Here is a 27,826-nt window from a genome sequence, read left to right as displayed (position 1 = left end):
TTTATCCAATGTCAGGCATGAGGGAGAATTGGCCCTATACTTCATGGAAAGTCAAGGAGGAAAGGAGTCTGTTCATGTTAACTTTAATACCAAATTTCCGTCTGCCCCAGTTTGAAATTGCAGAGATATCACATGTATACAATAGGGATTTATAATAGAGGCAGCAACTCATCCTTAACCATAGTGATGATACTGGGCCTCTGTTATAAAGCTGTCTTTAGTGTGTAGACATGCTGATATGTTTGCTCAATAAAATACAGCTTTCAAGACATACAGTTAAGTTTACATGATCACCAGCGTGAGAGGGATAAAGCTGGAATAGAAGAAAAGCAAGAAGAGAATTAATGCAATAAAGGCTAGGATTTAACAGACAGGGTTGAGTAAAATAAATGTAAAACAACAGGTGTCATTGACTCTTATCAGCATTTTTAATTAACATCTGTTTTTAGCCCAGAGTAGTTTGGAAGAGTATGTTGGAGTGTGTCTGTATTTAAAGATAAAGATAGGCTGTTGAGAAGTTTCTGAGTAGTAAGAGGTTGGGGGAATGGAGAGATCTGGGGACAAGGGCTGTCTGGGTTGGTGTTAGGTGCAGTTTAGAGGAACCCAAAGAAAAAATTCTATAATAAAATTGCAATGTAGGGAAATACTACTATGGCAACAAAATATTTTCTCTTGAACGAAAATGAGTATGAAAAAAGAAATACAGAGTGCGGGAAATTCAAAGGACGTACACATTACAAGAAGAGAAAAGACTGAATATAGTTTAAAAAGAAAGAAACCATCAGAGTTTCAATTTATATAATAATAATTTATAATAGTAATAAATTGCTGTTCTTCAGACTTCTATAGCAACTAGTATTAAAAATCTCAGCGCACTTGACAGGCATGAAGGAATTATGCTACATGTAGTAAAACATTGCTGTTTCTCCCAACAGTCATCAGTCATCAGTCATTAACAGTCCCAACAGTCATTAACAGTGGTTAACCCCCTTCTGCAAAAACCCAGGCTCACGTGACTGACCAACATCGAATGAGAAGTGTATGGCATAAATGTTCACAAAATCAGAATCTGTTAACTAATATTTCTTTGGTTTAGACACAGGACAGTTCTATAGTTTTAAAGTACTCCTCTCTTGTAGTTAATTGAGCATGGGGCAAGAAATAAATGTTGTAGCTTTTCTTTCTGTAGCTAAAACCACTAAGTTTTCTAGAATATTTTGTATGTCTTGACTATTTTTTACTAAATATGTATTTTAAAATTTTCAATGCTGCCTTCTTAATAAACTACCTTGGTTCACCTGAGAATCTGACTCAAAAATGCCTGAACAGCTTTTCTTTAATCATTGAAGTCTGTTCTGAGAAGTGTCTATGCTTAACAGAGTCATCTGAATCATTTCACACAAGAACACATTTAGGTTTCCTAGGGCTGAATCCTACAAGATAGGGATCACATGGTAAGATTTTTTTTATTTTTTTTTTCAGGTTGGGAATGTCTTCAAGATTCACAGCCTGTTACAGCCCTCCAGGGTTTTCTCTGGCCAGGGAGTCATGCTGTCTGGCTCCCCTTATTAACTTTCTCTTTCCTCCTATTTTTTTAATTTGGTTTGTTTGTTTGTTTCCTTGCTTCATACCAGAGGGTACCCTTTGATGTGAAGGGCATTCGGGTTTACACCCAACAATCTATAAAGTTATAGGTATACTTCCTTAAGTTCAGAGATACCTAATTTGACAGTATGGTTCAAGTGACAGAGACTTTTGGGTGGCTTGAAATATTTGTGCCCATTTGAAATTTTCTCAGCGTTATTCATGAATTTTCAGTTGGGACATGTTCATGTATAACCTTTAAAGGGCTCCATAAGGGATTTTTTTAAAACAAGTCACTCAGGCCCCAAATCCAATACTTCACTTAACATGCCTATATTTAGGACCCATAGAAAATTATAGGTCGTAAACCCATGCATTAATGGTTTGGTAAATTTGGGCCTAAAGGGATGTATAGATGATACCTGGACAACCTTCAGAGATTCAACGTCCACAATACAATTTAGAAGATTATGCCTTTGGCTCTTATACATACAGACCTGTTGGCTGTTTCTCCATTGCCCTTTTGGTGGGCTCTGCAGCACTTTCTCTTTATCAGTACTAGAGTATCTTAGAAAGCAACAAGGTTGTGGACCCCACTCTGAGGCTTATGTATCCTTTCCTAAAAAGCTCATAATCCAAAAAAAATAGAAGCATAATAGCATGAGGCTGGCAAAACAGTACCACTAGCATCTCAGAGGTCGTAAATAACAAATGCCTCCATTGATTCTTCCATTAGTTCCCCACTAACTTTAAGAATCATTGACGAATCTCAACCAAGCCTTACAGAGGATAGAAGTTTCAGCAGTAAGCAAATGCCTACCAGTTTTGAGCATATCAGCAGCCAGTTAGCATTAAATAAGATAAAGTTAATGATCTCCATCCCAAAAGGCTAAGCAAAAGTTCAGCAGATATACATTCTGCAATTCAACAAATGCACTGCATAAAACCACACAGTCTACACTGATTCTTGCCCAAACCATCATTGGGAGGGAGGGAGCTCAGTATACCCTGCTGGAGCATATTTAGGCAAAGCACATAGGGAACAAGTAGAGTTCCTGTGTTGAGCCCTATATAGGAGGAATCATAAGAAGCTAACTAAAAGTAGTCTTTGCTGCTAACAGTATAGTTTCTTTTAAAAAACGACAGTCATGGTTTCAATTTCTGGTTGTCTCACATGAAACTTCCGTTATGTTTGCACATACTGTGGTGTTGAACAACAAGAAATAATAATCTAGCTGCAGTTAACTAACATCCAGCAATTAATTGAATTTTGCCAAAGGAACTTAGTGGTATTGGGAATAGTCTATTTTTGAGATAGTACATTATCCAAATGAATAATATCAGAATACCAAGTAAATACAAAAATTAAGAGACTGAGTCCCCCAGATCATGACATTCTGAAATGCAAAAATCACAGTTTGGTGGGAGAGGAAAAGGTAGGTTCTTTGGAGCATTCCTGTGTTGGGCTGCTTTCAGTGGTCTCATTTTCTCTGCAACTATCTAATTTAAAATAGTGTGTTCTGCTGAACTCCTGTGGGTAAAATTGGATCAGTTTTTGGTTGTCTTTTTTTTTTTTTTTTTTAAAGTGTGGTGGTTTTCTTTTGTTTGCTTTTGTTTGTGTGTTTCTTTTTAAATGAAATTTAAGATCTTAATATATTTATTCCTCTCCAGCAACCCTGAGTATCGGAATTACAACATTCACTATAAAATGAAGGATATAAGTCTTTGGCAAATACTGTATTTTATAGATGAAAAGTTACATAGCAATCTGTGTCTTCAGAGTTTACTGAAATTTGACTTTAAAATATTTGCTTGAAGGTCAATAGAATTTCAGGGTTGTAATAGTAAGGATGCATTGAAGTTACACCATCTATACCTGTTTTGCTTTGTTTTGTTTTGTTTTTAAAAGGGGGTTTGAGAGGTATTCTAAAATACAGCTACGATTCTAAATCATTTTCCTTATATTCAACAATTGGTTGGAAACCAAGCCATCCCTATTTAAAATCAACCACGTAGCAACCTAGCCACACACTTTTTACATTCTTTAACCTGATAATCTCTAATTATTCTGGCTCAGAATTCCATTGAAATGGGGTCCAGAGTCATTTTACAGACATCATTCTTTATTTTAATATTGTCTAATTTAAAAGGAAAAAAAAAATCAGATAATAACAACATTTTTAAGGCAAAAAAAAAAGCATGAAAACCATTTCTGTTCCAAAAATTGCTGATATGAGAACTTATGGGAAACAGCGCCTTTTATGAATAATTATTATTATTGTGTTTAAGAAATGGGCAAGATGCCTAGAAATTGAATGAAAGAATGAGCTATTAAATTGAAATATTAAATGAAATAACTGAATTAAAAGTGATCATGTAAACCCTGCAGTAAATGTTGGGAGCTGTAGCTGATTGAACATATTTTCATCATCTGTTTTGTATGCTTAAATACAATTGCTTGATGTAAGTAAACACTTGATTGATATTCTGAATACTTTAAAATCTGCATATGCATCACAGAATACTGAACAATTAAAACTTAATTTCAGTGTAGTTTGATTGCATGTAAATTATTTCAATATTCATTTTTTTCCTGTTCTGTTTGCTCTGTGCATATTTAATATTCACTTTTTGAATGCATATCACCCTTGATTGGACTGTGAGATGAGGAGGACTCTGAAATTCCTTCCATTAAAAAGGATTGCCTTATAAATGTTATTTGTGCCACAGCTCTTCCCCTGCAGATTATTTTCTAAATGTTGTGTACCCTTATTGAAGACAAGGAAAAAAAAACTGCTGCAACCCTCCTTTATCAGCCTAGCACATGGAATATGCTTACATGGTCGATGGGCATGTCTAAGAAGGCTTGTTGGTTGTAACTAGTCCCTAAAGAAATGTTTCCATCTTTCCTGCACTGTATTTCTCTCTTGCTTGCATGAGCTCTCTCTCTTCCCTTCCTCCTCCCTTCAAATGATTTTTTTCTTGTTCCTGGCCTTCTTATTAGGTTCTTTAATATTGTGGATAAATATTTTTTAAGTTGACTGTTTTGGGCTTGAAAACTGTATCTTTAAGTGATCACATTCAATTTCAGTGCTGTGGAATACAGTTGACAAAATTCTGCTTTTGATGTATTTGCAGAACTTCTTATAAAAACTCAATAGGCATCTTTTCCCATCACCCCAGGTCCCAATCTGTGCATGTGATTTTGATCTATGGTGTTTCAAATCACCTTATCTCTGAACATTTATAGGATAAGAGGAAACCCGGGACATTTTTTTTATTATTTTTATTTATGCTGGTGAGAATCAAAAATAGTCTTTCTGAAGTCAATGATAGAATAATATTTTTTATATTTTTTAAAAATATTTAATTTTTAAAAATAAATATTTCTGGCTTTCCCGACGTCTTTTCAGTTAATCACATTCTCAAAATGCAAGTAGGCAGCAGGTCTGCCACTCCACCAGAAGGCAAGTCAGGGCTCTTCCCTGTCTTGACTATTTTGACCTGAATTATTCTTGTCATATCACTCACATTTCCCCTTTGTTTCCTTGTCCATAAAATAGATGCACTAATAGCCATCTTTTTAGAGTTTTGTAGGAAAGGTAGAAAGATCACATACGAGTGTCTACTAACAGTATTATTTTATTTTATGGGAATTTAACCTTAATATTGTATGTGCTCAACAGCTCACAGAGAAATGTTTTCCTATCTGACCTGTATAGTTAATCGCAGTTTGAGGGTTTTAATCTTGAAGGTCATATTTATGTTGGCTATCACTTTGACCAAACAAGTGGCTGAACTTCATGGTTTACAGGCAGATTTTCTTATCTCTCGTTTTCAAGAGACATATAAGTCTTGATTGCTGGAGTTATTGTGAAGCAAGCAATAAGTAACAAGGTGGAGGAGGGGGGGGAGGACATTCACTTCACGACCAGTACCCTGTAGGTGCCATTTCAGAAAGCAGATATTTTACCTTGTATTTGTAGCATGGGAACAAAAGGGATAGTATTTTGATGTGAGGATTTTTTGGTTTGACGAGCTGATAAACTCTAAGTGAAATATGCGAGCAATAGCAATAAAGCTTCCCACAACAAAATGTGTTTGTAAAAGAGGTATTATTAGTTTGTTATTAGTTCTCTCCTGCTGTACAGGGCTCTCTCTAATTGTTTCTGTAGAATAAAAGCAACACGACTTCCACACAAAAAAAAAAAATCAAAATAGTAATTTTTTTCTAATGAAGTTTTTAAAAATACTAGACATTCTTGACTTATTTAATACTGTTTACCTAAGAAATGCAAACTTGTTACCCTTGTTTGAAACTTCCTCCTTACTGTAAAGCAATTCCGTGTATAATATGGATTATATGCAATAATTTATGAAGTGTCTGTGATCGCTATTTGCAGCTGTGTTGGTTAGTGAAGAGCATTTATTGGGTACTATTTTTTTCTTTGTCACCCTCAATATAGCTCTGAAAATAACGAGCCAACTTCACAGTTTTATGAATAGGGGCCATAATGAGACAAAAGTATATGTGTCAATTAAAGGAAAAAAAGATGAAACCTTTGTGAAACAGCAAAGAACTGACAGCTTTTGGTCCATGGTCCCATTCTGCAGGGCAATCACAAGAAAAAGTTACTTTACGGTTTTTTGGTTACAATCATTTTTGCTTTGCTAAAGCAAATATCATTCAAATAGTCTGTATAGTTCTAACTTTGGAAAAAACAAATCATGATGCAGATTTTTTTTTTAGCTGCTCATAAAGTCTGTTCGTCTGTTTCTGTTTGGTTTCCAATTTCGCCTCTAAGTACTAAGAATGTATATTTAATCCATAATTGAGAAGAAAAATGTGCCAGAAGAAGATAAACATGATAGCTATTCAAGATACACATATTTTAACATGTACTTATTTGTCTTAATTAAAGCAAAGCTTTAGAAGCAGCATTGCAACACAATGCATTTTAATGGAAAGTCCTTCACAGAAAGCACGTTAAAAAGCTTCAGAAACGTAGATGTGCATGATAAAACAACGGGGCGCTGCTCATTCCCCAGCAATCAAGAGGTTAACCTTACATCATCTCTTCCCCTCCCTTAAACAGGTTCTGTGAGGAGGGCTGCAAATTAGCGCTTGGAAAACACAGCAGGGAGATTAGCTTTAGGGAGGAAAGGACTCCCCACTTCAGGTGTTAGGAACCTCACCTGGAAAGTGTATTTCCTTTTCTATTTAAGCTAACATATTAGGCCTTCTTGTTAAGAATTCTGTTCCTTGAGGAGAAGTCCTCAACGACTGTGTCTGATGACCTGCTGAATCCTTCCAAGTGTGCAGTGGAAGAGAAGAGAGCAATACGGCTGTGGTAGCAAGAAGGAGGCAGAAAACTGCTTAGGCTTTGGGCAGAAACACAGAATGGTACATCATATGAAACTCATTCACCTACCAAGGGGAAGGAGGATTCCTGTGTCTCTTCTGCATTCACACCAGCCTTAGGAAGAGCTACAGCATTTCCTAAGATAGCTGCAAGGTGCAGAACTGTATAAGCACTGGCATCCGTATGGTGCTGACAATAACGCTTCCTCAATGAAAAATTACAATGCTGCTTTTTCCCCACCGGGGTTCAGGAGCCATCTCCTTTCCAGGCTTCAAGTATCTACAGCTGATTTATTTATGAAACTGTGAACAGGAGAAAAGGGAAAACTTTACCAGTAACAGGAAAATATAGAAATCATTCTACATAGAATCAATCATTTGCTTCGCAACTGAAATAAGACAAGGGTGTTGTGTTGTTTCCCAAATCCAAAATTAATCTCACCAAATCCATTTTCTGTGGGGATTTTTAAACCATTTAAAACATGCGGTGGGAGAAAATGTGTACAAATAGAATCACTTTCTCCCAGTGTCGAGTGGTTGTCATAGACTGGTTATGTACATCTAGTATAATAGAGATGTTGGCCCAGTACGATGCTGTATACATTCTCAGAAAGCTCCTGATGGGTGGCTTTTTTTCTGCTGCTTCAGTAGGTATTCTAAAGATTGCATGCAAGAGGATATATACAGCCTTCAACGGTATCTCCTTCCCATGTAGGTATTTGCTCTAGTTGCCAGGAGATAATGAGTGGTCACTGGGTAGGAAGAAGGTGGCCGTCTATGTCATTACAAATGGAAGGAGCTGTTGTTCAGTGAGCCTTCAACCCACCAAAATGATGTGATAAATCATTTGATGTGTCTCAGTATAACATGAAAAAACTCTCCTGGGTCAATAGTAAAGGGGAAGTTCTACGTTCACACTGCTCCATTCCTACTCTACTGCATCTCCAGGAGATACTGATGAAGAGGGTTAATGGCAGTCACTGTGGTACCTTATTGTTCTGCAACCCCAGTATGAGTATACTGATTTTCCCCAGTAAAGCTTTGGCATCACTTTTGATGAGAACTGAAGAATTTCCTCTGTCCATTAACAAACTTTGATGCAGCTCTTGCATTGCCCTCAGCAAGTGACTTATTTCTTTTTCTTACAGGTATCAGAGATTTGAGAAAGCATTTCTGCTAGCTGTTGACATAGGTGCTCGGGACCTGTTTATGGTGAGTCCTTTCTGTTGTCAGGATGTTAGATGTCAGCTTTTGTGCACATTTAAAAGGATCTGTGTCATTTGCAGTCTTAGAAACATACTGGACAGAATTATTTTACCTCGTTTGCCCCTTGCCATCATAAAATTTGTCAATGGGAACTGAGTATTTTTAGAGTCATTGACATTTTCCCTAGCATGGCCTAAAGGCTACTCTTTATTTTTGAGGAATTAATGTATATGTTTCTGAACTTTCACCTTCTTCATCTGTCCTGATGTGGGTGAATGTCATCTTTCACTCTAATAAGCTTATACGTTTCTAATCCGTTCCTTTAAGAAGTACAACTGCTGAGTCCAGGACACAAGAGCTGGCCATATCCTGGGGATCCTGAATGCTCTTAGTTTGTCTCTTAGGGTTTTGTGAAAAGTGACAAATTATGAACGCTTCTACAGGTACTTTTAAAACAACAAAGCTCAGCAGCATCAACCCAAGGGTTTTTACATTTCATGCACTCTCTGCCCCCTCCCATTTAATTAGCTACAAAAGTAAAATTAACCAGCTCTTAAAAGGTCCTTTGTGTGAGCTCTGCAGGAGGCTCTTGTTTTATAAGATCTTGCACCACAATGTCACAGTGAGGTCAGATGGACAAAGCCAATCATGCTTTCCTAGTCTCTCAGCATGTTGCTGCTCCACAGCTGATTTCATTGTTTTCAAAGAAACAATAGAAAAGGGGCTTGTTTAAAAAAAGGCCCTTTGAACGATTCGTTTGCTTGACTCTTTTGCATAATGAAGACATTCTGTTGTTTAAATTAAGCTTTGACACTAGATGTTAATATCATTTATCCCATTAAGTCACTTGCCCTGCTAGTTTGATCTTGATATTTAAATTGTATGTTAAATTACACAATTAAATCCTGCTTTTATGGGTTATGAAAATTCCCTTCTAATTATATAAAAAGTTGTGTGAACCTTTTGATGTTTTTTTCACGGCTCTAATCATCTGGCTTGTTCCATCTAATTAGAAAGATGTGAATACTGCGATAAACTTTTCTAAGTATGCGTCAAACGAAAGTGATGGAAATGTCAGACTTTTAGGAAATTCATTACATGTTTTATATTTACTCTCCTTGATTTTTCATCCTTTTAGCTCAGCCTTTTCCTTTTCTCTTTTTATTTCATTTTTACTAAATGTAACTTTGTCAATGCAAGTTTTATACCCAATCAAGATGAGCCCTGCAGCCATTTATAAATTTCAGACTGTAAACTGTCTGCAGCAGGATACATCTTTCTGTCAGGGGGCTCTCCCACTACTCAGATAATAAATCCTCCCGGAGTAATGACAGCCATTCTGGCAGAACAAATGACCCAGTATTTGGCCAGCCATCTCAAGGGCCCTCTCTTATATGGGCTAAGAGCATTTTCTGCACAATCTTTTTCTCTTTCCTTTCCTCTGCTGATGACAGCACTGAGAGAACACCTCTGTCCCAAGGTGGGAAACACCAGCGTTGGGTCAGGAGGTGGGTGCAAAGCTGCTAACGTGGGAGAGGGCCTGCCAACGCGTGGCTCCAAAGTGGTAATGTATCCTCCTCTGAACAAAAAGTTTCCCTAGCTTTCTTCTAGAGGAGGCTCAAGGCTAACAGAGAAATTGGCTCCATCCTTTCCAACTCTTCTTCATTTTCCCTCTTCTCTCAGCACCTCCTCTCCCCATCCCATCTCACCAATGCTCTTAAACAAGCATAAATATAAATGCCCATTTAGTTCCTCCTGACTTATTATTGTGAGATGAAAACCAGTTCCACGTTCTCCTTGTTTTCCTTGTATTACCTTTGAGATTCCTCATAGTTTCCTGCAATTTATGCAACAAGCAGCACACATGCCTGCCTCTTCAAATCCTCTGTCGACTCTCTCCCTCCTCTGGGGAAATGTCCTTTTGCTAATTCATCACCTAAGTGAGGTGCTAATGAACAAACTTTACAATTAACTAACAAAGGCACTGCTGCAGGACTACTGAGTACAAGACTCAAGAAGTTTAAAGGTGCATAGCTCGTAAAAAGTATTTAGTTGTGCCACAGGAATTTCCAGGGAATTGGTCTTTATTGCACTAAATACAGTGTAAAATTAAGTAACCTGCTCCCTAAAAACTTATAGTCCTTCTAGGTACTAGAATAATAATACCATTGCATAGCAAGATTTGTGCATCCTTCACTTCTGCTTAACACTGAATAATTTGTATATATTGTTTATATAGGTCAAAATGCAATTAATAACATACAACTTGACTTTACCTATATTTAAAGTATTTATAATTATGTGGAGTACGAATAACTAATATATAGGTCAATTATTTGTACTGTCATTTTACACACCAACCAAATCCGTTTATAAAACCTCAGCTGGCTCTAGGAGTGACGCCACCTTATTCCTAGTTAATTTAATGGGATTTCAAGAAGAAATAGTAGGCTAAGGAAGATACCTGATGACATAAGGAAAATGAGAGAGAAAAAAAAAAGTTATTTATTAAAGGGAAACAGAGAAGGATCAAAAAAAAAAGAAAGGATCCAGAAGAGCAGATATAACAGAGACTGGAGAGGATCCACACTTTGAATCTAAGGAAATGTCCTGTATCTTGGAGAAATTATCCCGAGCCAAAGTTGTTTTCACAAAAGAGAGCTCTGTAGCCTTCCTGATACTTGTTTTGAGAATGCAAAGAAGTTTGAGGAAGTGCTATCTCAGGCCTAATTTATTTCATAAAAATGAAAAAGAAACAAAAAAAGGCTTAAAAGTTACTCCTATAGCTATAGCGTCACTGGTATGATGCCATAACAAGACACACGGGCACTGCTGTGTCTCCCCATAAGCTTTACCCTCACGTCACATCTAAGTCCCTCAATTATTATCATCTCCTACAAAGTTCAATAAAAAAATAAAACTGAAAAGGACATAATATCATGAACAACAGCTACATTTATTGGACAGTGACTGATCCAATATGTGACAGAAAAGATCAAGCAGTAGAAAGGTTGTTAGCTTTAAATCCTTTTGTAGTATGCTCCAGCTCTCAGCTGCTGAAAATTCAAAAGGCCATCCCACGTACCAAAGGTAGCAAAAATGCAAGGAAAAGACACTTTAATAAAAGTGTCAGATCTTGGGTGATACACTGATGAGGAAAGTGCGTGTTTCGAAGAAATGTTGGAATTTTGCCCAGAAATATCCTATAGACAAATGCGCATCGATGTTTCAAATGACTTCTGTTCACCTAGGGCCAGCTCTGTGAGTCACAAAGATGAGGGTAAAAAGGAAGTAGTCCAAAAAGTAATCAAACTGTTAAATGATAAAATACAGCCTTTCAGCAAACTCCTGATAAGCAGCTGAAAATTGTGTTTATTATCACCATTGTTTTTGAAAGGGACATGATATTTGACCTGATAAATTCTTAGATAAGTGCGTGAAAAAATCTGTAACAAATATTCAGCTAATTTAATTCTTTAAATTTTCCTGTCATTCTTTAAGGCACCCTGTAATGTAGTGTTTTTCCTTTTTCTTTTATTTATCTTCTGGTTGTATCCTACTCAGAGAGTTATAAATTCTTATAAAATTCCATTTTGCTGGCTAATTTGAGTGAGGACCACCTAAATTTGATCCAAAATTGTCTAACTAGTAGTTTTTATTTAAAAAAAATGTATTTTTTTTCTTTCTAAAGCTCATTTAGAGATAGAGAAAAGTCTTTCTTTTTTTCTTTTTTCTTTTTCTTTTTTAATTCTTTATGGCAGAAACTTGAGGAACCACACAGAAAGCCACTGACTGCTACATCTCCGTTTCTTGCAAAGCCCCCATTAGTTAGTGATGGATATGTCTTCAAAACAGAGAACATAGCCAAGACCAAGATCTGAAAGTATCAGATGTTTTGAAACACAAGGTGTGCACATCTTCTTCACTGAAAGCACTTTGTCATTTTCTGCAATTGTTTCCATCACCTCCCCAAGTTTATTATTTAAAAATGCATTGAAATATACAATACCTTAGTTTAAACTACAAAAAGAGAGACATTAATCATTGTCAGAATACATTTTAAATAGGTGAACATAATCTGCCCATACATTCAAATCTTTGTAAGCTCAGACTTGTTGGAGAGCCCTTAGGTTTTCTATTGTTATCTAAATAAGCTGACAATATCTACTGTTTAATCTTCATAGAAATCATACCTTGCTACTCAGGCCCTTTTCTCTGACAACCATGTTAGACTTACAAAGAGAGGAAGTACAGAGTTCGCAACAAGTTCGTAAGTCATTACTTCGCCTCAAGACACTTGCACATTTTTTAAGTCACACCTGTATTTGTAATTAGAAAATGTTGTTGTCTGCTTTGGACTGTGAGGATCCTGCAAGCCAGTGCAATGTTTCCCTGTGTAATCAGTCTCAGTTTCCCTAGTATTCTGTTTGCTGCTTCTTTTTTTTTTTTTTTTTTTTTTAATTAAATGAGGGGAGAATACAGGCAGCATCTTTTTCTGCTTTCTGTCACCATTACTCTCATTTTTCTGTCTGTCTTCTCCTTCTAGAGTAAGGTCACTTTTTTCTCCAAGAGTTTTCCTCATGTTGATAAAAGTGTCAGTAAACTCACACTGAGAAGGACAGTTTCACTTGAAATCTTCTGCATTACTGAGAATATAGTTGCTTTTATGGTGTGTAGGGGTCAATGTTTCCAGCAAGTACTTCTTTTCCCTTTAAATTCCTGCATGTGGATAGTGTGCAGAACAACGGCCAGGAATAACTTAAATCTTTGGATACTGATTGCCATCTTCAATGAAGAAGTGGGGAAAAAAAAAAACTTTGTCAGTTGTTCTTGGTTGTCCTTCTTACTTCATCTATCCCAATTCATGCACAGAACAGTCTGTGGCTCTGATGCTGAAGGAGAAGGGGTTTAATTGTGTCTTCATTAATGGGATGAATGGACAAAACTTTTTACTTCACATTTCAAAGGACCAAAACCCAAGGGCAGTGAGATTGTAATTTATCAGCAGGAAAATATTATCCTGCAAATTGTACTGCATGTAATACAGGTGATTTTTACCTCAAAGGTTAACACACAATTAAAAGACTTGCAGTTCAGCATGTAATGATAAACCCTGCTGCAGCCCTCTGATTTTTATCCCTAGATTAAGGATTAGATCCAGAGTATTGGCAACTATTCGTGCTAGACAACAACATTTTTGGAAAGCCCCTCGTGTATTTGTGGTCAGGAGACCCAAGAGTGACTCAGGAATCATGTCACCTGTGTCAAGGTTAAAACCTTTGAGAAAGCATCGTTGTTCATATTATGTCCAATATCAGCACAAGGACAACCACATTTTACTCAAAGGACAGTAAGTGTATCATGACAACCTCCAAACAAAAACTAGTCCTCAAATAGCTTTGCCACAAAACTCATGTACTAGGTGGAAGGAAGCATTAAAACTTCACCTGGGGGCTGTGAGTCAGAAGAGTTCCAGTATTTTAGTTTTGGTTCCTGAGACCCTCTTTCTAGCAACCCTCTTTTAATTCTTTTTGTGCCAACCAAAATTTCCTTTAAAGCATACAGATTGGTTTCATTCATATGCTGAGTCAACAGCTTCACTTTTATTGATGCATGGTTGGTCGGTGCTTTATTCATTGTTAACGAGAAATGCTGTATTAACAGCACAAGTAAGATAATAAATGGGCATTGGGAGAGAATTAAAACGTAATGCTAGGTTCATCGGTTCCATCTGTGTTTGTGATCTAAATAATAAAAGAACCTCTTTCTTTCAAATTCTCTTTTGTTACACCTATGAGATTCATTTTAGATTAATCTTTTATTTTTCTTTTATTTCCAAAGGACATCCATTACTTTGCATTAGATAAGGGTGAATTGGCACTAGCTGAAGTGGCAAAGAAAAAGGCTAATGACATTGATGCAGAATCAATAACTACTGGAATTGGTAAGAATTAATGGTGTTTAAAAAGCCCTTTTTGTTTCAATCAATACTTGTCCTGTACAACACTGTGTTATATTTGTTGGGGGTTATTGGTTCAATTGTATTGTTTTCTTTGAAAGCGAGACAGTATTTTTATTTGTAGCTGAAGAGGGAAGCTTATAAAAATGACAGCTTTGCCTTTCAGTACCCATGTGAGGATTGTGTCAATGCAATAGCTACAGAACAAAAAAGATTAGCATACTATGGCTCTATAGAAAAGTTCAGGCTGTGCAAACTGAACTCAGATTCCCCTCAGGTAAGGAACTGAACTGGAAAATCTTTGTTCATGCTAACGTTAAAGGCCAGGTATGGCAATCTCATTCACCTATTTGCTCGTATATACAGTCCCAATAACTGGAGTAACATCGTGATTACATTGGAAGCATTTGGAGGAAACTTTTACTGATGTAAATAACATAAGCTCAGATCCTGGCTTTAAAGTAACTGCTTCATACTCAGTGGGATTCTTGCAGTTCCATAAGGTGTATTGATGCAAAAATTGTGGGATTAGACTAACAGCTCAAACACAAACATCTTTTCAGACAGGGGAACTTACAACTCGTTCATTTTCTCCTTGTGTTTCCTTTGAATTGTCATGAAGAGATGTGTACAAATACGTAGATTGTTCTGATTATTCAGACCTGTAACATGAACCAAGCAGCAAGTGTCTACAAGAGTCTAGAAAGCTGACCTCCTGTGGAGAGAAAGTAGACAGAGAGAAAAAAATAAAGAAAAGAACGCGAAATGTTTGTGTAAAATATGCACAGCATTGTTTTGCTTATCTTGATGCATCTTTGAATATTAGAAAAAATCACTGGGCTTCTGTCCTTGCCCCATGCTAAGAAAGCAGAATATGACTAGAACTCAGAAGGAGTCAGAAAAACTTTGAGATTTTGAATAATGTAGAATTCTTTTAGGACCAAAAAATAAGAACTGAACATCCAAGAGTTCACCCAGAGCGTAAAACCAAATACCATTCAAATATGTGGAAATGCAGAGGTGTGGTATGTGAGTTCATGTGGCTGTTTCTATATATGTAGATACAAATCCCTGACTTTCAAGGTTATGCAGTACAGTATCATGTCCTTCCCTCTCCAGCAGAACAGAAATCAAGCAGCGGCTGTCCTGAATGCTTTTCTTCAGATCTTTCATTTTCAAACCTAAGTCTCTTCCAGCATTTTTTGCACCACAGCTGTGCCTTTGAGCAAGCTCTTTGACCACTAGAATTGCCAAAAATGGCATTTGTTTAGGTCATCTGTTACCAGGTGCTCTTTAAAGTGTACAATTGCATCTTCCTTGCTTTCTGTTCTCTTATTTGTAGAGAGGTGTCCTCTGCACCTAATATAACTAAGATACTGAAAGGTCGTCTCTGATCATTATCTATTCTCTTAGTTTATTAGTCTTGAAAAATTGCCTTAATCCAGAAAAATTAAGCCTTAAACTGTGTCTTCATTTAATTCCTTGCAAACTAACACTATTATTAGATTTCTGAAGCTAGGCTATTTTCAAGCTTACTGAGAGCCTTGTACAATGTTAGAGACACAAAGAGAGGGATAGGGAAGAAACCTGAGTTGATTCCAAGTGCCTTACTAGCCTATCAGAGGTAATAAATGTGTTACTGCAGCTCTGTTACAAATGTGCAGGCACACAGTCTTCCCCTCCTTCAGAGCAGTCCTACGGTTACCTTTGGAATGCCCCATAAGCATAAATTATTAAAGTCATTTTATATGATAAAGTCTTTAAAGTGTTCTCATTTGCTGAATAATTAACTATCAGGATGATTTAAAATACTTAGTAAATTCAATGCCCCTGGGACAAACTGTCAGTGAGATTCAGTCTATTAACAGTAATGAATTTGCATCCAATTCATTTTATATGAAAACAAACATAGGAGTCTCCCATGAGTTTGTTTCATTGCAGATCAGATCTCACCTTAAACACTTGAAAATCTCAGCCACAGGTTTTGTTTTATTACACTTTGTTCCAAGGTCCTTTCTTTTTGATTTTTTTTTTTAATTTCAGAAACTGTTGTTAGCAAGAAAAGTGTCACAGAGTGTGGATTTTTTGAACACAATGAAAACAGAAGAGAACTAACAAGTGCTTTAAATGTAAATTATTGCATTTATCTAACATTTTGAGAAAGGGAACAAAAATCATGCCAAAAAGCTTTAAAATGCACTTTCCAACAAGTCTTTGTCCCCTAACCATCTCCTAAGCCAAGTCCTCATGATCTAGGCCCTGCTTTCTTCAAGTCAGTTCGCCAATGGTCACATTTCCTAGAACAACCCCAAAACTCCTTGAATGCCCACTTCAGGCTCCTACAAGAAGGCAGCAACCTAAGCAAATGAGACTACAAGGTGCAATCAGTACTGCTGGGTCCCAGTTATAGTGAACACTGCCTTAGGGAATATCTGGTCTCTATGTCCTAAACCATACAAATGTGAACCTACATCCACATCTGGTGATATTTCCTAAGCTAGCCCACCCCCAAAACTCAGCTCATTGCTACTTGAAAATAACATGAGTCAGTGCTTCTGGCCAATTCCCAAGCTGCTGAGAGTACTCCGTCTTGCCTTGGATATATTTAATTTGTCAGAATATTTCTGTGTACAGGGCTTACTTCAAACATAATATATTTTGAACTCAGACTGTTGGAAAAGTTTCAAATTCCTCCAAATAATGTAAAATGGCAATATAATTTCAACTTAAATTTATAGATGTCATCCAGAGTTCTGTAATCACTGGTGGATTCCTCACGTATATTAAATCAAGATTTGTGTCAAGATAAAGCTAAGAATAGATTTATTATTTCAAAATTTTCTGAATTTTAGCTCTTCTCAGTTCCACACTTGATCATGGTTTGCTATACACTGTTTCCAAAAAGTCGCCATCAAAGTGAATAACAACTGTGTGCATTGGTAAAAACTACTATAGAGCTTCAGAGCATAGTAGTTTTTTTTGAGAATATTGCTGAGCAAGATGAAGTGTCAAGTGAGCTCGCTGCTATTCCCTGCCTATGTTTTTGGCAGAATCAGATATTTTGTTCAACTGATTAAAATCTGCTAAAGAAAATTATTCTCATACAATTTTATGTTTGACAGCCTGTGAAAATGCATCTTGAGGCACGAGAAGATTAGGGTAATGGTATCGTACATCTCTGAGAATACAAAAGCAGTCTCCTCTTTCCCCACTCCCATTTCATCGGCAGACCAGTGGCCACACTTGTCGTTACCTCTGCCAAAGCTTTCCCATTGAATTATTTCTGTAGTAGACCTACGAGTTCCTTAATGAGGTCAGGGAGTTCTCATTTAGCCCTGCCTAAGCTATATTCCGTGCACCTCATTTCACTGTATTAAAACAGAGAGGACTTTCTGTCATATTGACAATATTTGCGGGCTTACTAATGAATTCTGTTCATGGGTGTAGCCTTGCATGTTTGCTCCAGAAGTAACCACGTATAATGTTGTCCATGTTAGCAGAGTGCATCGTCTTGGTGCTGTAAACTGTAGGTTGCTAATGTAAAACTTGAGTTGCAAAGAACTGACATGGCACAGCCTGTTAAGAAATGCCAAAACTAATAATGATCAGGGAGGTGTAGAACTCAGCCTTTCAGACATCATTGCTCAATGAATATCCAATGAAGAGCATATGTAGTCTGTGTCAGAAAGTTTCCCAAGGCCAACTTCCAACAAATTACATTAGGGCCTAGCAAGATGATTTTAACCTTCAAATCAATAGCTTTTACCCAAAAGGGATTCATGTTGTGACAAGACAGATAACTGCTGCATAGTTCAAAAGCAAATTGGGAAACCCTGTATTTCTACTTAGAATTAAATTCAGAATATTAGTAGCACTAATGTTTAGGCAACATTTCTAACAGAGGTATCGTAATAAAAACACTGATGTTGAGATAATAGCATTGTTCTGAAAGGCTAGATGAGACTGACTAACATTTTGGTGGTTCAGTAACGTCTCGTGAAAGTGCTTGAGGTTTTTCCACTTAAAATAGAATTTTAAAATGCTTCTGGAAATATTCCATAATACTTGCAAGTGAGATAGGATATCTTATCAGTTCTCACAAAGATTGAGGTCTAATTTCCCACACAGTACATAAAATGACATTCAAAATATAGGGGCCCTAAATGTTTCACCTTACTGGCAAGGAATGTCACCAGGTTGAACCTTAAGTGGAGAATGTTCATTTCTTCTCAGTTCTCTGACAGTATTTTACACTGAATGGCTTACACGTTCTTTCTGATTGTTCGTAATTACACATGCCACAGTGTTTTGTCTTCACACAGTATGTCTGAAACACCAGTCTGGCCTCACATATGTTCTGCTACCTCCAAATTGCTTGTGTTTTACTCAGGTCTTCACCTGATCCCAATAGTCCACCTGAACACACCTGCGTTTCAAAACAACATTTAGAATTGTCCTCCTGTTTTTGTAACCTTCCCAGTCCCTGCATTAGCATAGTTGGTACCAGTTGTTCCTCTTCTGATCCATAATTACTTCCTTCATCTATCAAGCAATAGAGTTCTTCCTTACCCTCATATACCCTTTCTGATACTGATGACAAAACCTTCTTCATTTCCTACTCTCCCTTGACACACACATCTTTCTCTTTCTATCAAATTCCAAGTAAACTAAGAATCCTAGCCTTTTATTTCATGGCATGATTTTTATTTCACTGCATAATATTTTTATGACTTGTTTAAAAGGTATTACCCAGTATATAGATGAAATGGGATCTGGGAAGACTTGGGGGACACCTGTTGATGCTACAGTTTTCTGGAACTCTGTTGCCTTCAGTTTCAGCATTAGATCTCCTGCTTATTTATTTAGATTTTCAGTTGAAGTTGGTCAAAACCTATGGCATCAAATCCTTTGCTTTTAGTTTTCTAGTAATATGACTTTTTCTCCAGAGAGCCAGAAAAATGTTTTTAATGAAACGTTCCTTTTACGTGTAATCAGCCAATAAACCTATGGCAAGAAATGAGTTTCACCACAAGCACTTTTTGAATTTTATACCACACAAAATGAGAGTCTTTGAAGATCCATAGTAATTTTAAATGATTAAACTGTGTTCATGTGTACTTTCTCCTGCATGTATCAAAGCATACACAGCACTTGACACAGAACCCACTAAAAACAATGAAAAGGTTTCCACCATCTTCAGTAGGCTTTGGATGTTAGCAAGTAACAAACTCAGGTATAGGCCTGGCATTACCAGAACTGCTGTCCTCTGCAAAAAAAAATGACAAAGAGCCTGGTCTGGAAGGATGCTCTACTTGATGTATCAACTATTTGTGTCCCCTGGTTTCAAGAGGAGCTGGTGGCACCCAGTTCTCACAGCACACAAACCTGTTGCAGTGGCAGTTCTGAACTCACAGTTTAGCCTACCAGCCTCACTGGGGGGGTGACAATGTGTTCCTGTATATCTAAGTGGATCTGCTTAATCTTCTTTATTTTCTTTTTGTTAGCTATATTTTTTAATTTTCAAACTACTAGTGAGGCTTTTAATATATTGAGAGGCACTGATTGTTCTCTTCCTCGTGTTCTTTTCGAGAAGTAGAGTTGTTTGTTTAACATAAGGTCTATAGTAATGCCAAACTATTTTTGGCTCCACCTCATCTCACCCCTTTGCTTGCTTGTGTCATGATGTCAGTTTTGATCTATACCTTCCCATTGCTAGACAGCTTTGCCTAAAGACATAATCCTCAGCCCCTAATAATTATAAGTACATCAAAGCCTAGCTGGTTTGCTTAGCTGCAGAGGTCTACACAAAGATCTGTCTATCTTCACTTGAAAGAGATTTATGGTTTTATGTCAAGCTTTAGAATAATTGTGGCATTCCTTTTTTTTTTCTCCTTTATCATGACATATCCATGCCCACTGCAGAACCTGATTTAAAACACACCATTATATGTCTGAAATGAAGACAATATTCTCCTTAGTATTTTAATTTTAATGATTCCCATATTTGTAATATCTGTCAACGGTAAAATTATGCCCCATTTAACATGAAAAAAATCTTAACAAGGCCTTACAGATTAACAAGATTTTGCCTTCATTTTAAATGATGTGTTGAGTAGAAAAAAAAGAAAAATCAGTAACTGAAAGAGACAGTTTTAGGGCATTAATTTTTTTGTTTATAGCCACATACTGTGACTCTTTTATAAACAAAAAATTACACGATTTCCAAATTCTAGAAATTGAAAGGAGTTGTCTGTGTCTGAGCCGTATTTGTTGTGCTTACAATTAGGTTATTGCAAGGTACATCTCTCATCACAGATCATTTCTAGCTTATCCCTCCAGCAAAGTTGGTGCACATAAACAACAGAGAGTAGATGACACTAGTTACCAAGTAAACAACTTATTTTCCATGGCAACCTATCAAGAAGTAACTTACAAAAGTGAAAACAATTCACAGAGATATTCCTTGAGTGAGGATGTTACATGACAAAAAATGGTTCAACGTAAAAGATCTTGAAGGGATGCCCTCGGCATGGCATTGCAATAAAGACAAGTGAATACTCAAGCAGTAATTTATTGCATAGCTAGGAATTTAAATAGTATATTTCCATAGTTATCTACTTCAGAATAAACATAGAAATAGATTGTATGTATAGAGATGCATTACAAGTAAAAGGTCTAAAGTCATTAGAAGATATATTTTTTAAAAAAACATGGCATTAATGCTTATATCCAGCCAAAATTTCTGTATGGATAACTACATTTTGCCTACCAGGGTTATATTCTTTGTTGCCATTCCAGTCAGAATTCAATGTTCCTTACTTCCCAACTCTGACACTATGGAGTGTTGCCCTCCACTCAACAAACAACACACTCCATGAAGCTCTGTCTATGTGCATGACCATATACATGAAAATAAAAAAAACTTGCTGTTCTGTAAGTTCTGCAGGCACTAGTCATCACCCTCACAAGAGTGAGCAGTTGGAGAAATTTGTATGTGCCACTCCCAAAAATATAATCCTCAATAAACTAGGATTATCAACCAGTTTAGGAAGTGATTTTGAAAACTTTGAAGTGAAATGTGATGCATGGGGGGATCATTTTATTAATGCTATTTATTTTCCTACTGCTTTCTTAACATTAGCTAAATGCCAAGTATTTGGGCATCAGCTATTATGATGAGTTGTTCAGACAAGCTGTAGAATACCAAAAGTAGAATTAGGCTACTTATTTATGGTAACCACATTTGAAAAGGCTCAAGCTTTGGAAAAGCATATAGAAATTATGTCAGGATATGGTTAAAACAGATGATTGCTGGCAAACATTTCTACATGTCAGTAACTTTTGTCACACCTGAGGAAATACTTTTACAAGATCGAGCCCCTGTTTTTTCTTGCTAGCTACAAAGAATGGAAAAAGGACATTTGGGGTATTAGGAATTTGAGTTCTCAGTGCTGACTCCATAGGCTGAAGTCAATTTAAATAAAAAGCACAGGTAGTTAAAGTAACTGTTGAAACAAGCTATCAAAGAAATTGATGCATGGAAGGTGTCTTTGCATGGAGACTAAATGAATACCTTTCTGGGAAATAGGTTTTAACCAAATACAATTTATGCATTAGTCAAACACAAGTTTTTCTGGCTCAGTGTAGGATACCTAGATGAAATTTAATGACCTGTAATTCACCGTAGGTCAAACTAGATGATTTACACTGTATCATTATAGTATAATATTCATATGTTTTGGATTCCTGTCTTGCCTACAGCTCTGTGAAAAAGCCCCTGGTAAATCTCCCATTAGCTTCAAAAGGCCCACATGTAGGCTGAAAGACTGCAGTTAAAAGCCACATAATGTATATTCACACATCTCATAGTATGCACGTGTGTGTGTACATAAGTGGGTGTTATATTTACACATATGCAGCCAAAATGTGTCCAGTCATAAAAATAGCTCCAAATCTGAACACAAACGCTAGATTGATTAATACGTATTTATATTTTGCTTCATGACATCAGCAGCTGCAGAATCAATCCTCTGCTGCTTTTTTTTTTTTTGGGGGGGAAGAATAAGAAATGATCACAGCTGGAGGTGCTTTCATAATTGCTGTAGCTGGCTGAGAGCAGAGTATCTGTATATTCACGGTGTGTCAGAGGCATGTTTGTCTCACACACCCTAGAGCCATCCTCAAGCCTCTAGTTTTCCAACAGGGAACTTGCCAGTTGCATTTCCATGCACCGAAAAGAGTTGGCAAACACATATTTGCATGGCAGTTGGTATGTGTTTTGTCCTGTTTGTTCTGTGTAACGTAACGTGATGTGACAGGCTGCAATTCATCACATCGGTGGCATGACAGCAGAGGAATTGGAAAAGAGGTATAATGGTGGGCTGATGCAAGGTGTCAGCTTGACATTAGGTTTTAATATCTCTACATTAAGTCTTTTTATAATGGTCTACCAACTAATTATCAGCAAACATTCCCCATGCAGGTGAGTTTAAGAAGCAGTGATCAGATATAGCATAGTTAAACACCAGGAGAGGTCTGTAGATATGCTTTTGGAAATACCAACTCTTGTAAATATGAGATACTTTGCACATCTGTTTTCCAATCAAACAAACAAACAAAAACATTGAAGGACTTCTTATTTATTACATCCTCTCTCACTACCTTCCCAGCCACACCACAGGCACTTTCTTACATGGGGATGCTGTGGAATCGCCGATGGCAAAATCAGAGGTTGGAGCTGTTTTCCTCCAAAGACAAGAGACTGCTTAACAGTTCATCCCCAAAACACTCCCGGATCAAAAGTGAAGGTGTTCGATGACCTGATCTCAGCTCTTGTTGAATGCTTTCCCATCAAAACCAAGTGACCTGATAAAAGCCTGTCTTGGGGCTGCTGGCATTCTGCTCTGGATATCGCTGTTGAAAGCTATCCATAAAATGCTCAGCTGGGTCCAAGGGTAAGCTTTGCACCCATCACTGTTGTCCATCTTGCACTTTCTAAAGCACCAAACTTGCCCAGAAGAAGAAACAAAACAGGTTGCTAGAGATAAAGCATTGATGGAAAACTGATGAACAGTGCTTAATACAAAGCAGCGAGTACATTTAGAATAAATGACATTTTTTTCCTTAGTATACCTCATCAAATGTATTTATTTTCAGCTATTTTAAATATATTTTCCTTAACTATTCTTCCTGTTGGTTAGTCTGCACTGAAACTTCTTCAGATCTCAGTGCAGTGAGACTGCTGCAACTCCTGAACTCATGCATGCATAATATCTGCCCTTCAATAACATTCTCCACAGCATTCGTGGCACCAGAAGGTCCTGAATGGTGCTGGATTTCAAACTGTAAATTTTAGTCTTAAAAACAGATCATGAGGCAACATTGGTTATCTCTGCATTATTGGTATGATGAAATGGCAAAATATTATAATAAGATGAAAAGATATCGTTAATAATAGCTTAAGCATGTATGGTGATCATTATAATTAGTTATTTACTGCAGGTACACAGCCAGTGTCCCACCTTTTCATCTTTATGATTAACCAAAGATGTAACAGCCACTTGATTTCTGCCTCTTGCCCTCCCAGCCAAGAGCCAGGCTGCAGCGACCACCTCCCCCGGCACTCGGGCTCCCCGTGTCCTTGCTTCTCCCCTGCCCTTCGGGGAGACCACAGCCCCCCTCCTCTTGTCCATTTTAAACTGCTACCGTATCCTTTTTGCTCGAGGTAACCTGCCTTCTGGTACCTCATACTGTGGTTATTCACGTGCCTCTGCATTGGGTGAAGAGCAGATTTTGGGGCCATCCCAAGACCTTGCAGAAAGACCTCATGATTTCCCCTTGCACCACCTGGAAGCATTGCTGCGCACGCACCATCAGGAGCCTGACAAGTGCTCACCCTCTGCCTGCACCATGTGAAAGGAAGGGTTTAGGACCCGGTCTAAATTTCTCTTGAATCATCACTTCCAGTTCATTGCTAAATTTCACCGCACCTCTGCCTAAATAATACAAATTTTTAATAACCAGATGGAAGATTATGGTTACAAATAATTTTATTTTTTTTTAACTACGTGGGACACATCATGGCCAAAGGAAAACAGCCACAAAGTGTTTACCTTAGGCCCTTGCTTTTTGCCTCTAAATGGTGAGGCGCCTAGCTCACAGCCCTGGACATGGAGCCCGTGTGGCCATAGTCTTCTGCAGCAAAAAAAAAGCCCCGGTGGTCCTGCCAGCTGTGCTGCCCTTGCCTTTTAGGCACATCAGGGAAGAATGAGGTCTGCAGCACTCCCACTGTGAACACTGGAATAAACAGAATTTTATTAGGAAAGCATTCCTGAAAAACTCCCGATTTCCTCCAAAACTCCTGGAAGAAGGACGAGCTTTGTTATTATTATCAGCTACACTGCCTCAACCGATCCCCTTGTGTGTGGGGGAGCTTTGCTGCTCGCTTGTTGGGACCAGAAACAACCCAGCAGGTCAGCGACAGGGTGAAGGTAGTACTTTCCAGCCACCACCAACTTTCAGGGTGACTTTGGCCAGCTCAACTTAGCCTTCGGTGCTCTTGTTTCCCTTTGGGGACTCCATGAGCCCCCTGTGATGTGTGCTCACGGGTGCACCCCATCCTTCCTGCAGCATCCCCCACGGCTCCTCACTCTTTGTCCTGCGAACTCATCACTGCGCCCCTGGCTTTTCTCCTCCAGCACCTTCTTACCAGCAGTACCCTCCCAGAGGATAACCGCACAGCCAGTGGAAGTCCATTTTCTAAGTTTGCTTATTTTCTATAAATTGAAGGATTTTTTTTCAGCAGAGTGTAGAACACGCCCCTGGGAAATGAACCATAATACTGTAGTTCCTAGCTGCCATTAGGTGTCAGTGTGACAACAACCATGATGCACAAAGGCTGTTGCAGGGCAAAGGCACGCCGCCCCATCCAAAAACTTCTAAAATCAGGGAAAATACAACATTCAACCGAGAGGAAGGGGAAGGGAGAAGAAAGCCAGAAACATTTTATTTCAGGTTTTCCCACATCTGATTGAAGTTTTTTACAAACAGATAAGCCTGTTTGCATTTCACTCAGCGTGTCTCAGGCTCCCAGTGCTGCAGTTGTCAAAGAGGTGTAATATTTAGAAAATCAGGAGAGCTCCTGCACACACTGCCCCTACACCCCATTTGGGGGAAAAAGAAACAGTCAATGCTATTAGTAATTTGAAATCTGCAGGAGGTCAGTGGCTTTGCTGTTAAATTATTCCTGTAAGCTGATGCGTGCCAGTGTTGATGGTTATAGATGGGTCCTGCACAAGTTGGCTAAAATGTTGTATTAGAAAAATAACCAGGAGTTCCACTCTTTCAGAAGAAAAGAATATAAAAAAAAAGGAAAAAAAAAACTTTTTGCACATTAAATAATCCATTATTTCAGTGAATCGGTGGTATGCTTAATAATTAGTAAAAACATGATATATGTTGAGGAATTTGCAATTGTTTGTAAACCAAGTTTCAAGCGCTTTCCAAAATGAGATGACAAAGGGAGCAAACAATTTTTGTTTACATGGGAGTTTTGAAAGTTAGTACAGTAAAAAAAATATTTTCAGAAGAAAATTAATTTCAAAAATATTCTCCTGTTGTCTCTAGTGTTGAGAATACCTCAAGTACTTGTAGGATGACATTTTTGCCCCTAACTTTTGGAACTGGAGATGTCTCCACCATTGACTTGGACCAGATTTAGGTCAGGCTAAATCAACTTGGCCTTCCCAAGGATCAGGGAATCTGTTGTGCAAGAAAATCCTTTGGATGCAGCTTTGCCTTGCTCTTTCCTCCTTTGAGATAGAAGAGATTGTGAGCATCACTTGAGTTTGTTTGTTTATTTGTTTGCTTCGTATTGGTAGATTAAATCTTGAGCCGCACCATGCTGCTATGATAAACATCTGAGCGTGCAGGCTTTTCTTTTAGCTACTTGCAGTTCTCCAAAAACTGCACAACACAGGAGTGGTTAGTGATGAGCGTCAGCTGCACAGCGCGGCATAATCCCAGCTAAAGCAGGGTCCTGGGGATACCATCTTTCATACATTTCCCTGAGTTGCATATCTGTGGTTCTCTGCACGAGGGCAAAGACTTTCCAAATGTTGTACCCCTGCCCCACTTCAAGTTGGGGATGGGGCACAAAGAGCCTCATATGCCAATCTGACCTTGTCCTTCTGATAGATAATTACAGGCATTAGAAGATGCCAGGTTAAATGGCTCCGGCCACCTGCCAAAACAAAATTGTGAAGTAATCCCAGACCATTTTCATAGTAAAAGTTGCCACGATGATATTCTCCCACTCCTTATGCTACGCAGCTTACCTAGAAAGTCATCTCCTGTACTCCAGTTTATCTGCACCTTCTGTCTCTTTCCCTTTGTACTATCTTAAATGGTAAAGTTGGTCTTAATGGTCTTAAAAGTTATTAAAACTTTCTTTATACCAGTACTCTTGTGGGCTTGAAAGTTTCTGCTATTCTACACGTCTGTATTGATTTCCAGATTAAAGTTCAGAAATAATAGTTTCAGAGCTCCTTATTTTTACGTGTGGTTTAAGACCAGGTTTGTCTTCTTGTTTGTGGTACAAAGGGGGCAGGTGGAAATGTCAGCTGGGCCAGCAGTTCAGACAGCTCTCTTAGCAGATCAGAAAGGATGGTGGTGGTGCTTTCCCTCTGAGTGATCCCTTCTCCCTGCAGTGGGCTGAGTCCCCACCTGCCGTCTAAAACAGCTTGAAATTGTCCCACAAAACGTGAGGTGGGAGGAAGAGTTTCCACCCTAAAATGGGGCGAGGCAGAAGAAGCAGAATCAGGCTGTAAGGAAGGACTGCGAGGATATAGCCATAGCCCGGCAGATAGCAAACACCTCTGGGTGATGCATGTCTGCGTGAGAAGGGCTGGTGGTGGCATGTAAGGAAAGGAAAAGCTCACTACGGTAATGCAGGAATGTGGAAAGATGCTTTGTAAGGGCAAACTTTCCCTATTGAACCTTAATTGCTTTCCATGGATACAAAACGCACTTTAAGTGATGAAAGGAGTGGCTGACAAGCAACGCTGTATTCAACAGGTATCAGAGAATGTGTTCTAGGTTAATTACCTTCTCATAAAAAAAAAAAAAAATTATTTCTCTAAAAAGGTGAGCATCTGTCTGAGACACAATCTTATCTCCAAGCTCCTGTTGTGCACTTCAGTGAGAAGAGGAGCAAGACAGAGAATGAAACAGGGCTGGGGGGAGCCTGTAGGGGCCACGGGGATTTTTTTTTCGGTGATTTTTTTTTTCTCAGCACCAGGCATGGGCTCTTTGCTTCGCTTCCCATCCACCTTCCTCCCGGTTGCCTTCAGAAGCAGGAGCAAGGCCAGGAGCTGCCCGCAGCTCCCTCTGGGGCTCTGAGCTTCCTAGCCACTGCTCCTGCTGACGGAGTTTATTTAAATAGGCAGGGAGAGAGCAGCCGTGTTTGCAGAAGGCAGTGCGTCGTGTAAACTACCTCCATGAGTGTTTTTTTTTAAAAACAAAACCCAAACTACCCTGGTATTTACGCCAGCCTATAATTGAGGGACACCAGGCAGAGGAAGATCTTCCCAGGGAGTGGAAGGAAGAGGCTGGGAATGAAAAGCTGCTCTTTGTACAAGAACATATTTCCCCATCCAAAGGCCATACAAAGCACAGCATGCCCCCCTTCCAAAGCTTTGCGTTTTCCTTCTAAATGG

At 38.2% G+C, this 27,826-nt stretch overlaps 1 protein-coding gene across 1 annotated transcript in view; it reads left to right on the top strand.

Moving 5' to 3' along the window:
- WDPCP (WD repeat containing planar cell polarity effector) overlaps positions 1-27,826 on the top strand; it is a 132,479-nt gene that overhangs the window by 79,002 nt on the left and 25,651 nt on the right. The window contains exons 15-16 of the mRNA XM_035552900.2: positions 8,095-8,158; positions 13,994-14,096. Coding sequence (XP_035408793.1) covers positions 8,095-8,158; positions 13,994-14,096 — 167 coding nt within the window. The remainder of the gene's footprint in view (positions 1-8,094; positions 8,159-13,993; positions 14,097-27,826) is intronic.

This window comes from Cygnus atratus, chromosome 3, assembly GCF_013377495.2.
Source record: "Cygnus atratus isolate AKBS03 ecotype Queensland, Australia chromosome 3, CAtr_DNAZoo_HiC_assembly, whole genome shotgun sequence".
In the NCBI taxonomy this organism is placed as follows: domain Eukaryota; kingdom Metazoa; phylum Chordata; class Aves; order Anseriformes; family Anatidae; genus Cygnus; species Cygnus atratus.
The sequence above is the reverse complement of the archived record's forward strand: the minus strand, read 5'-3'. Positions and strand labels throughout refer to the sequence as shown.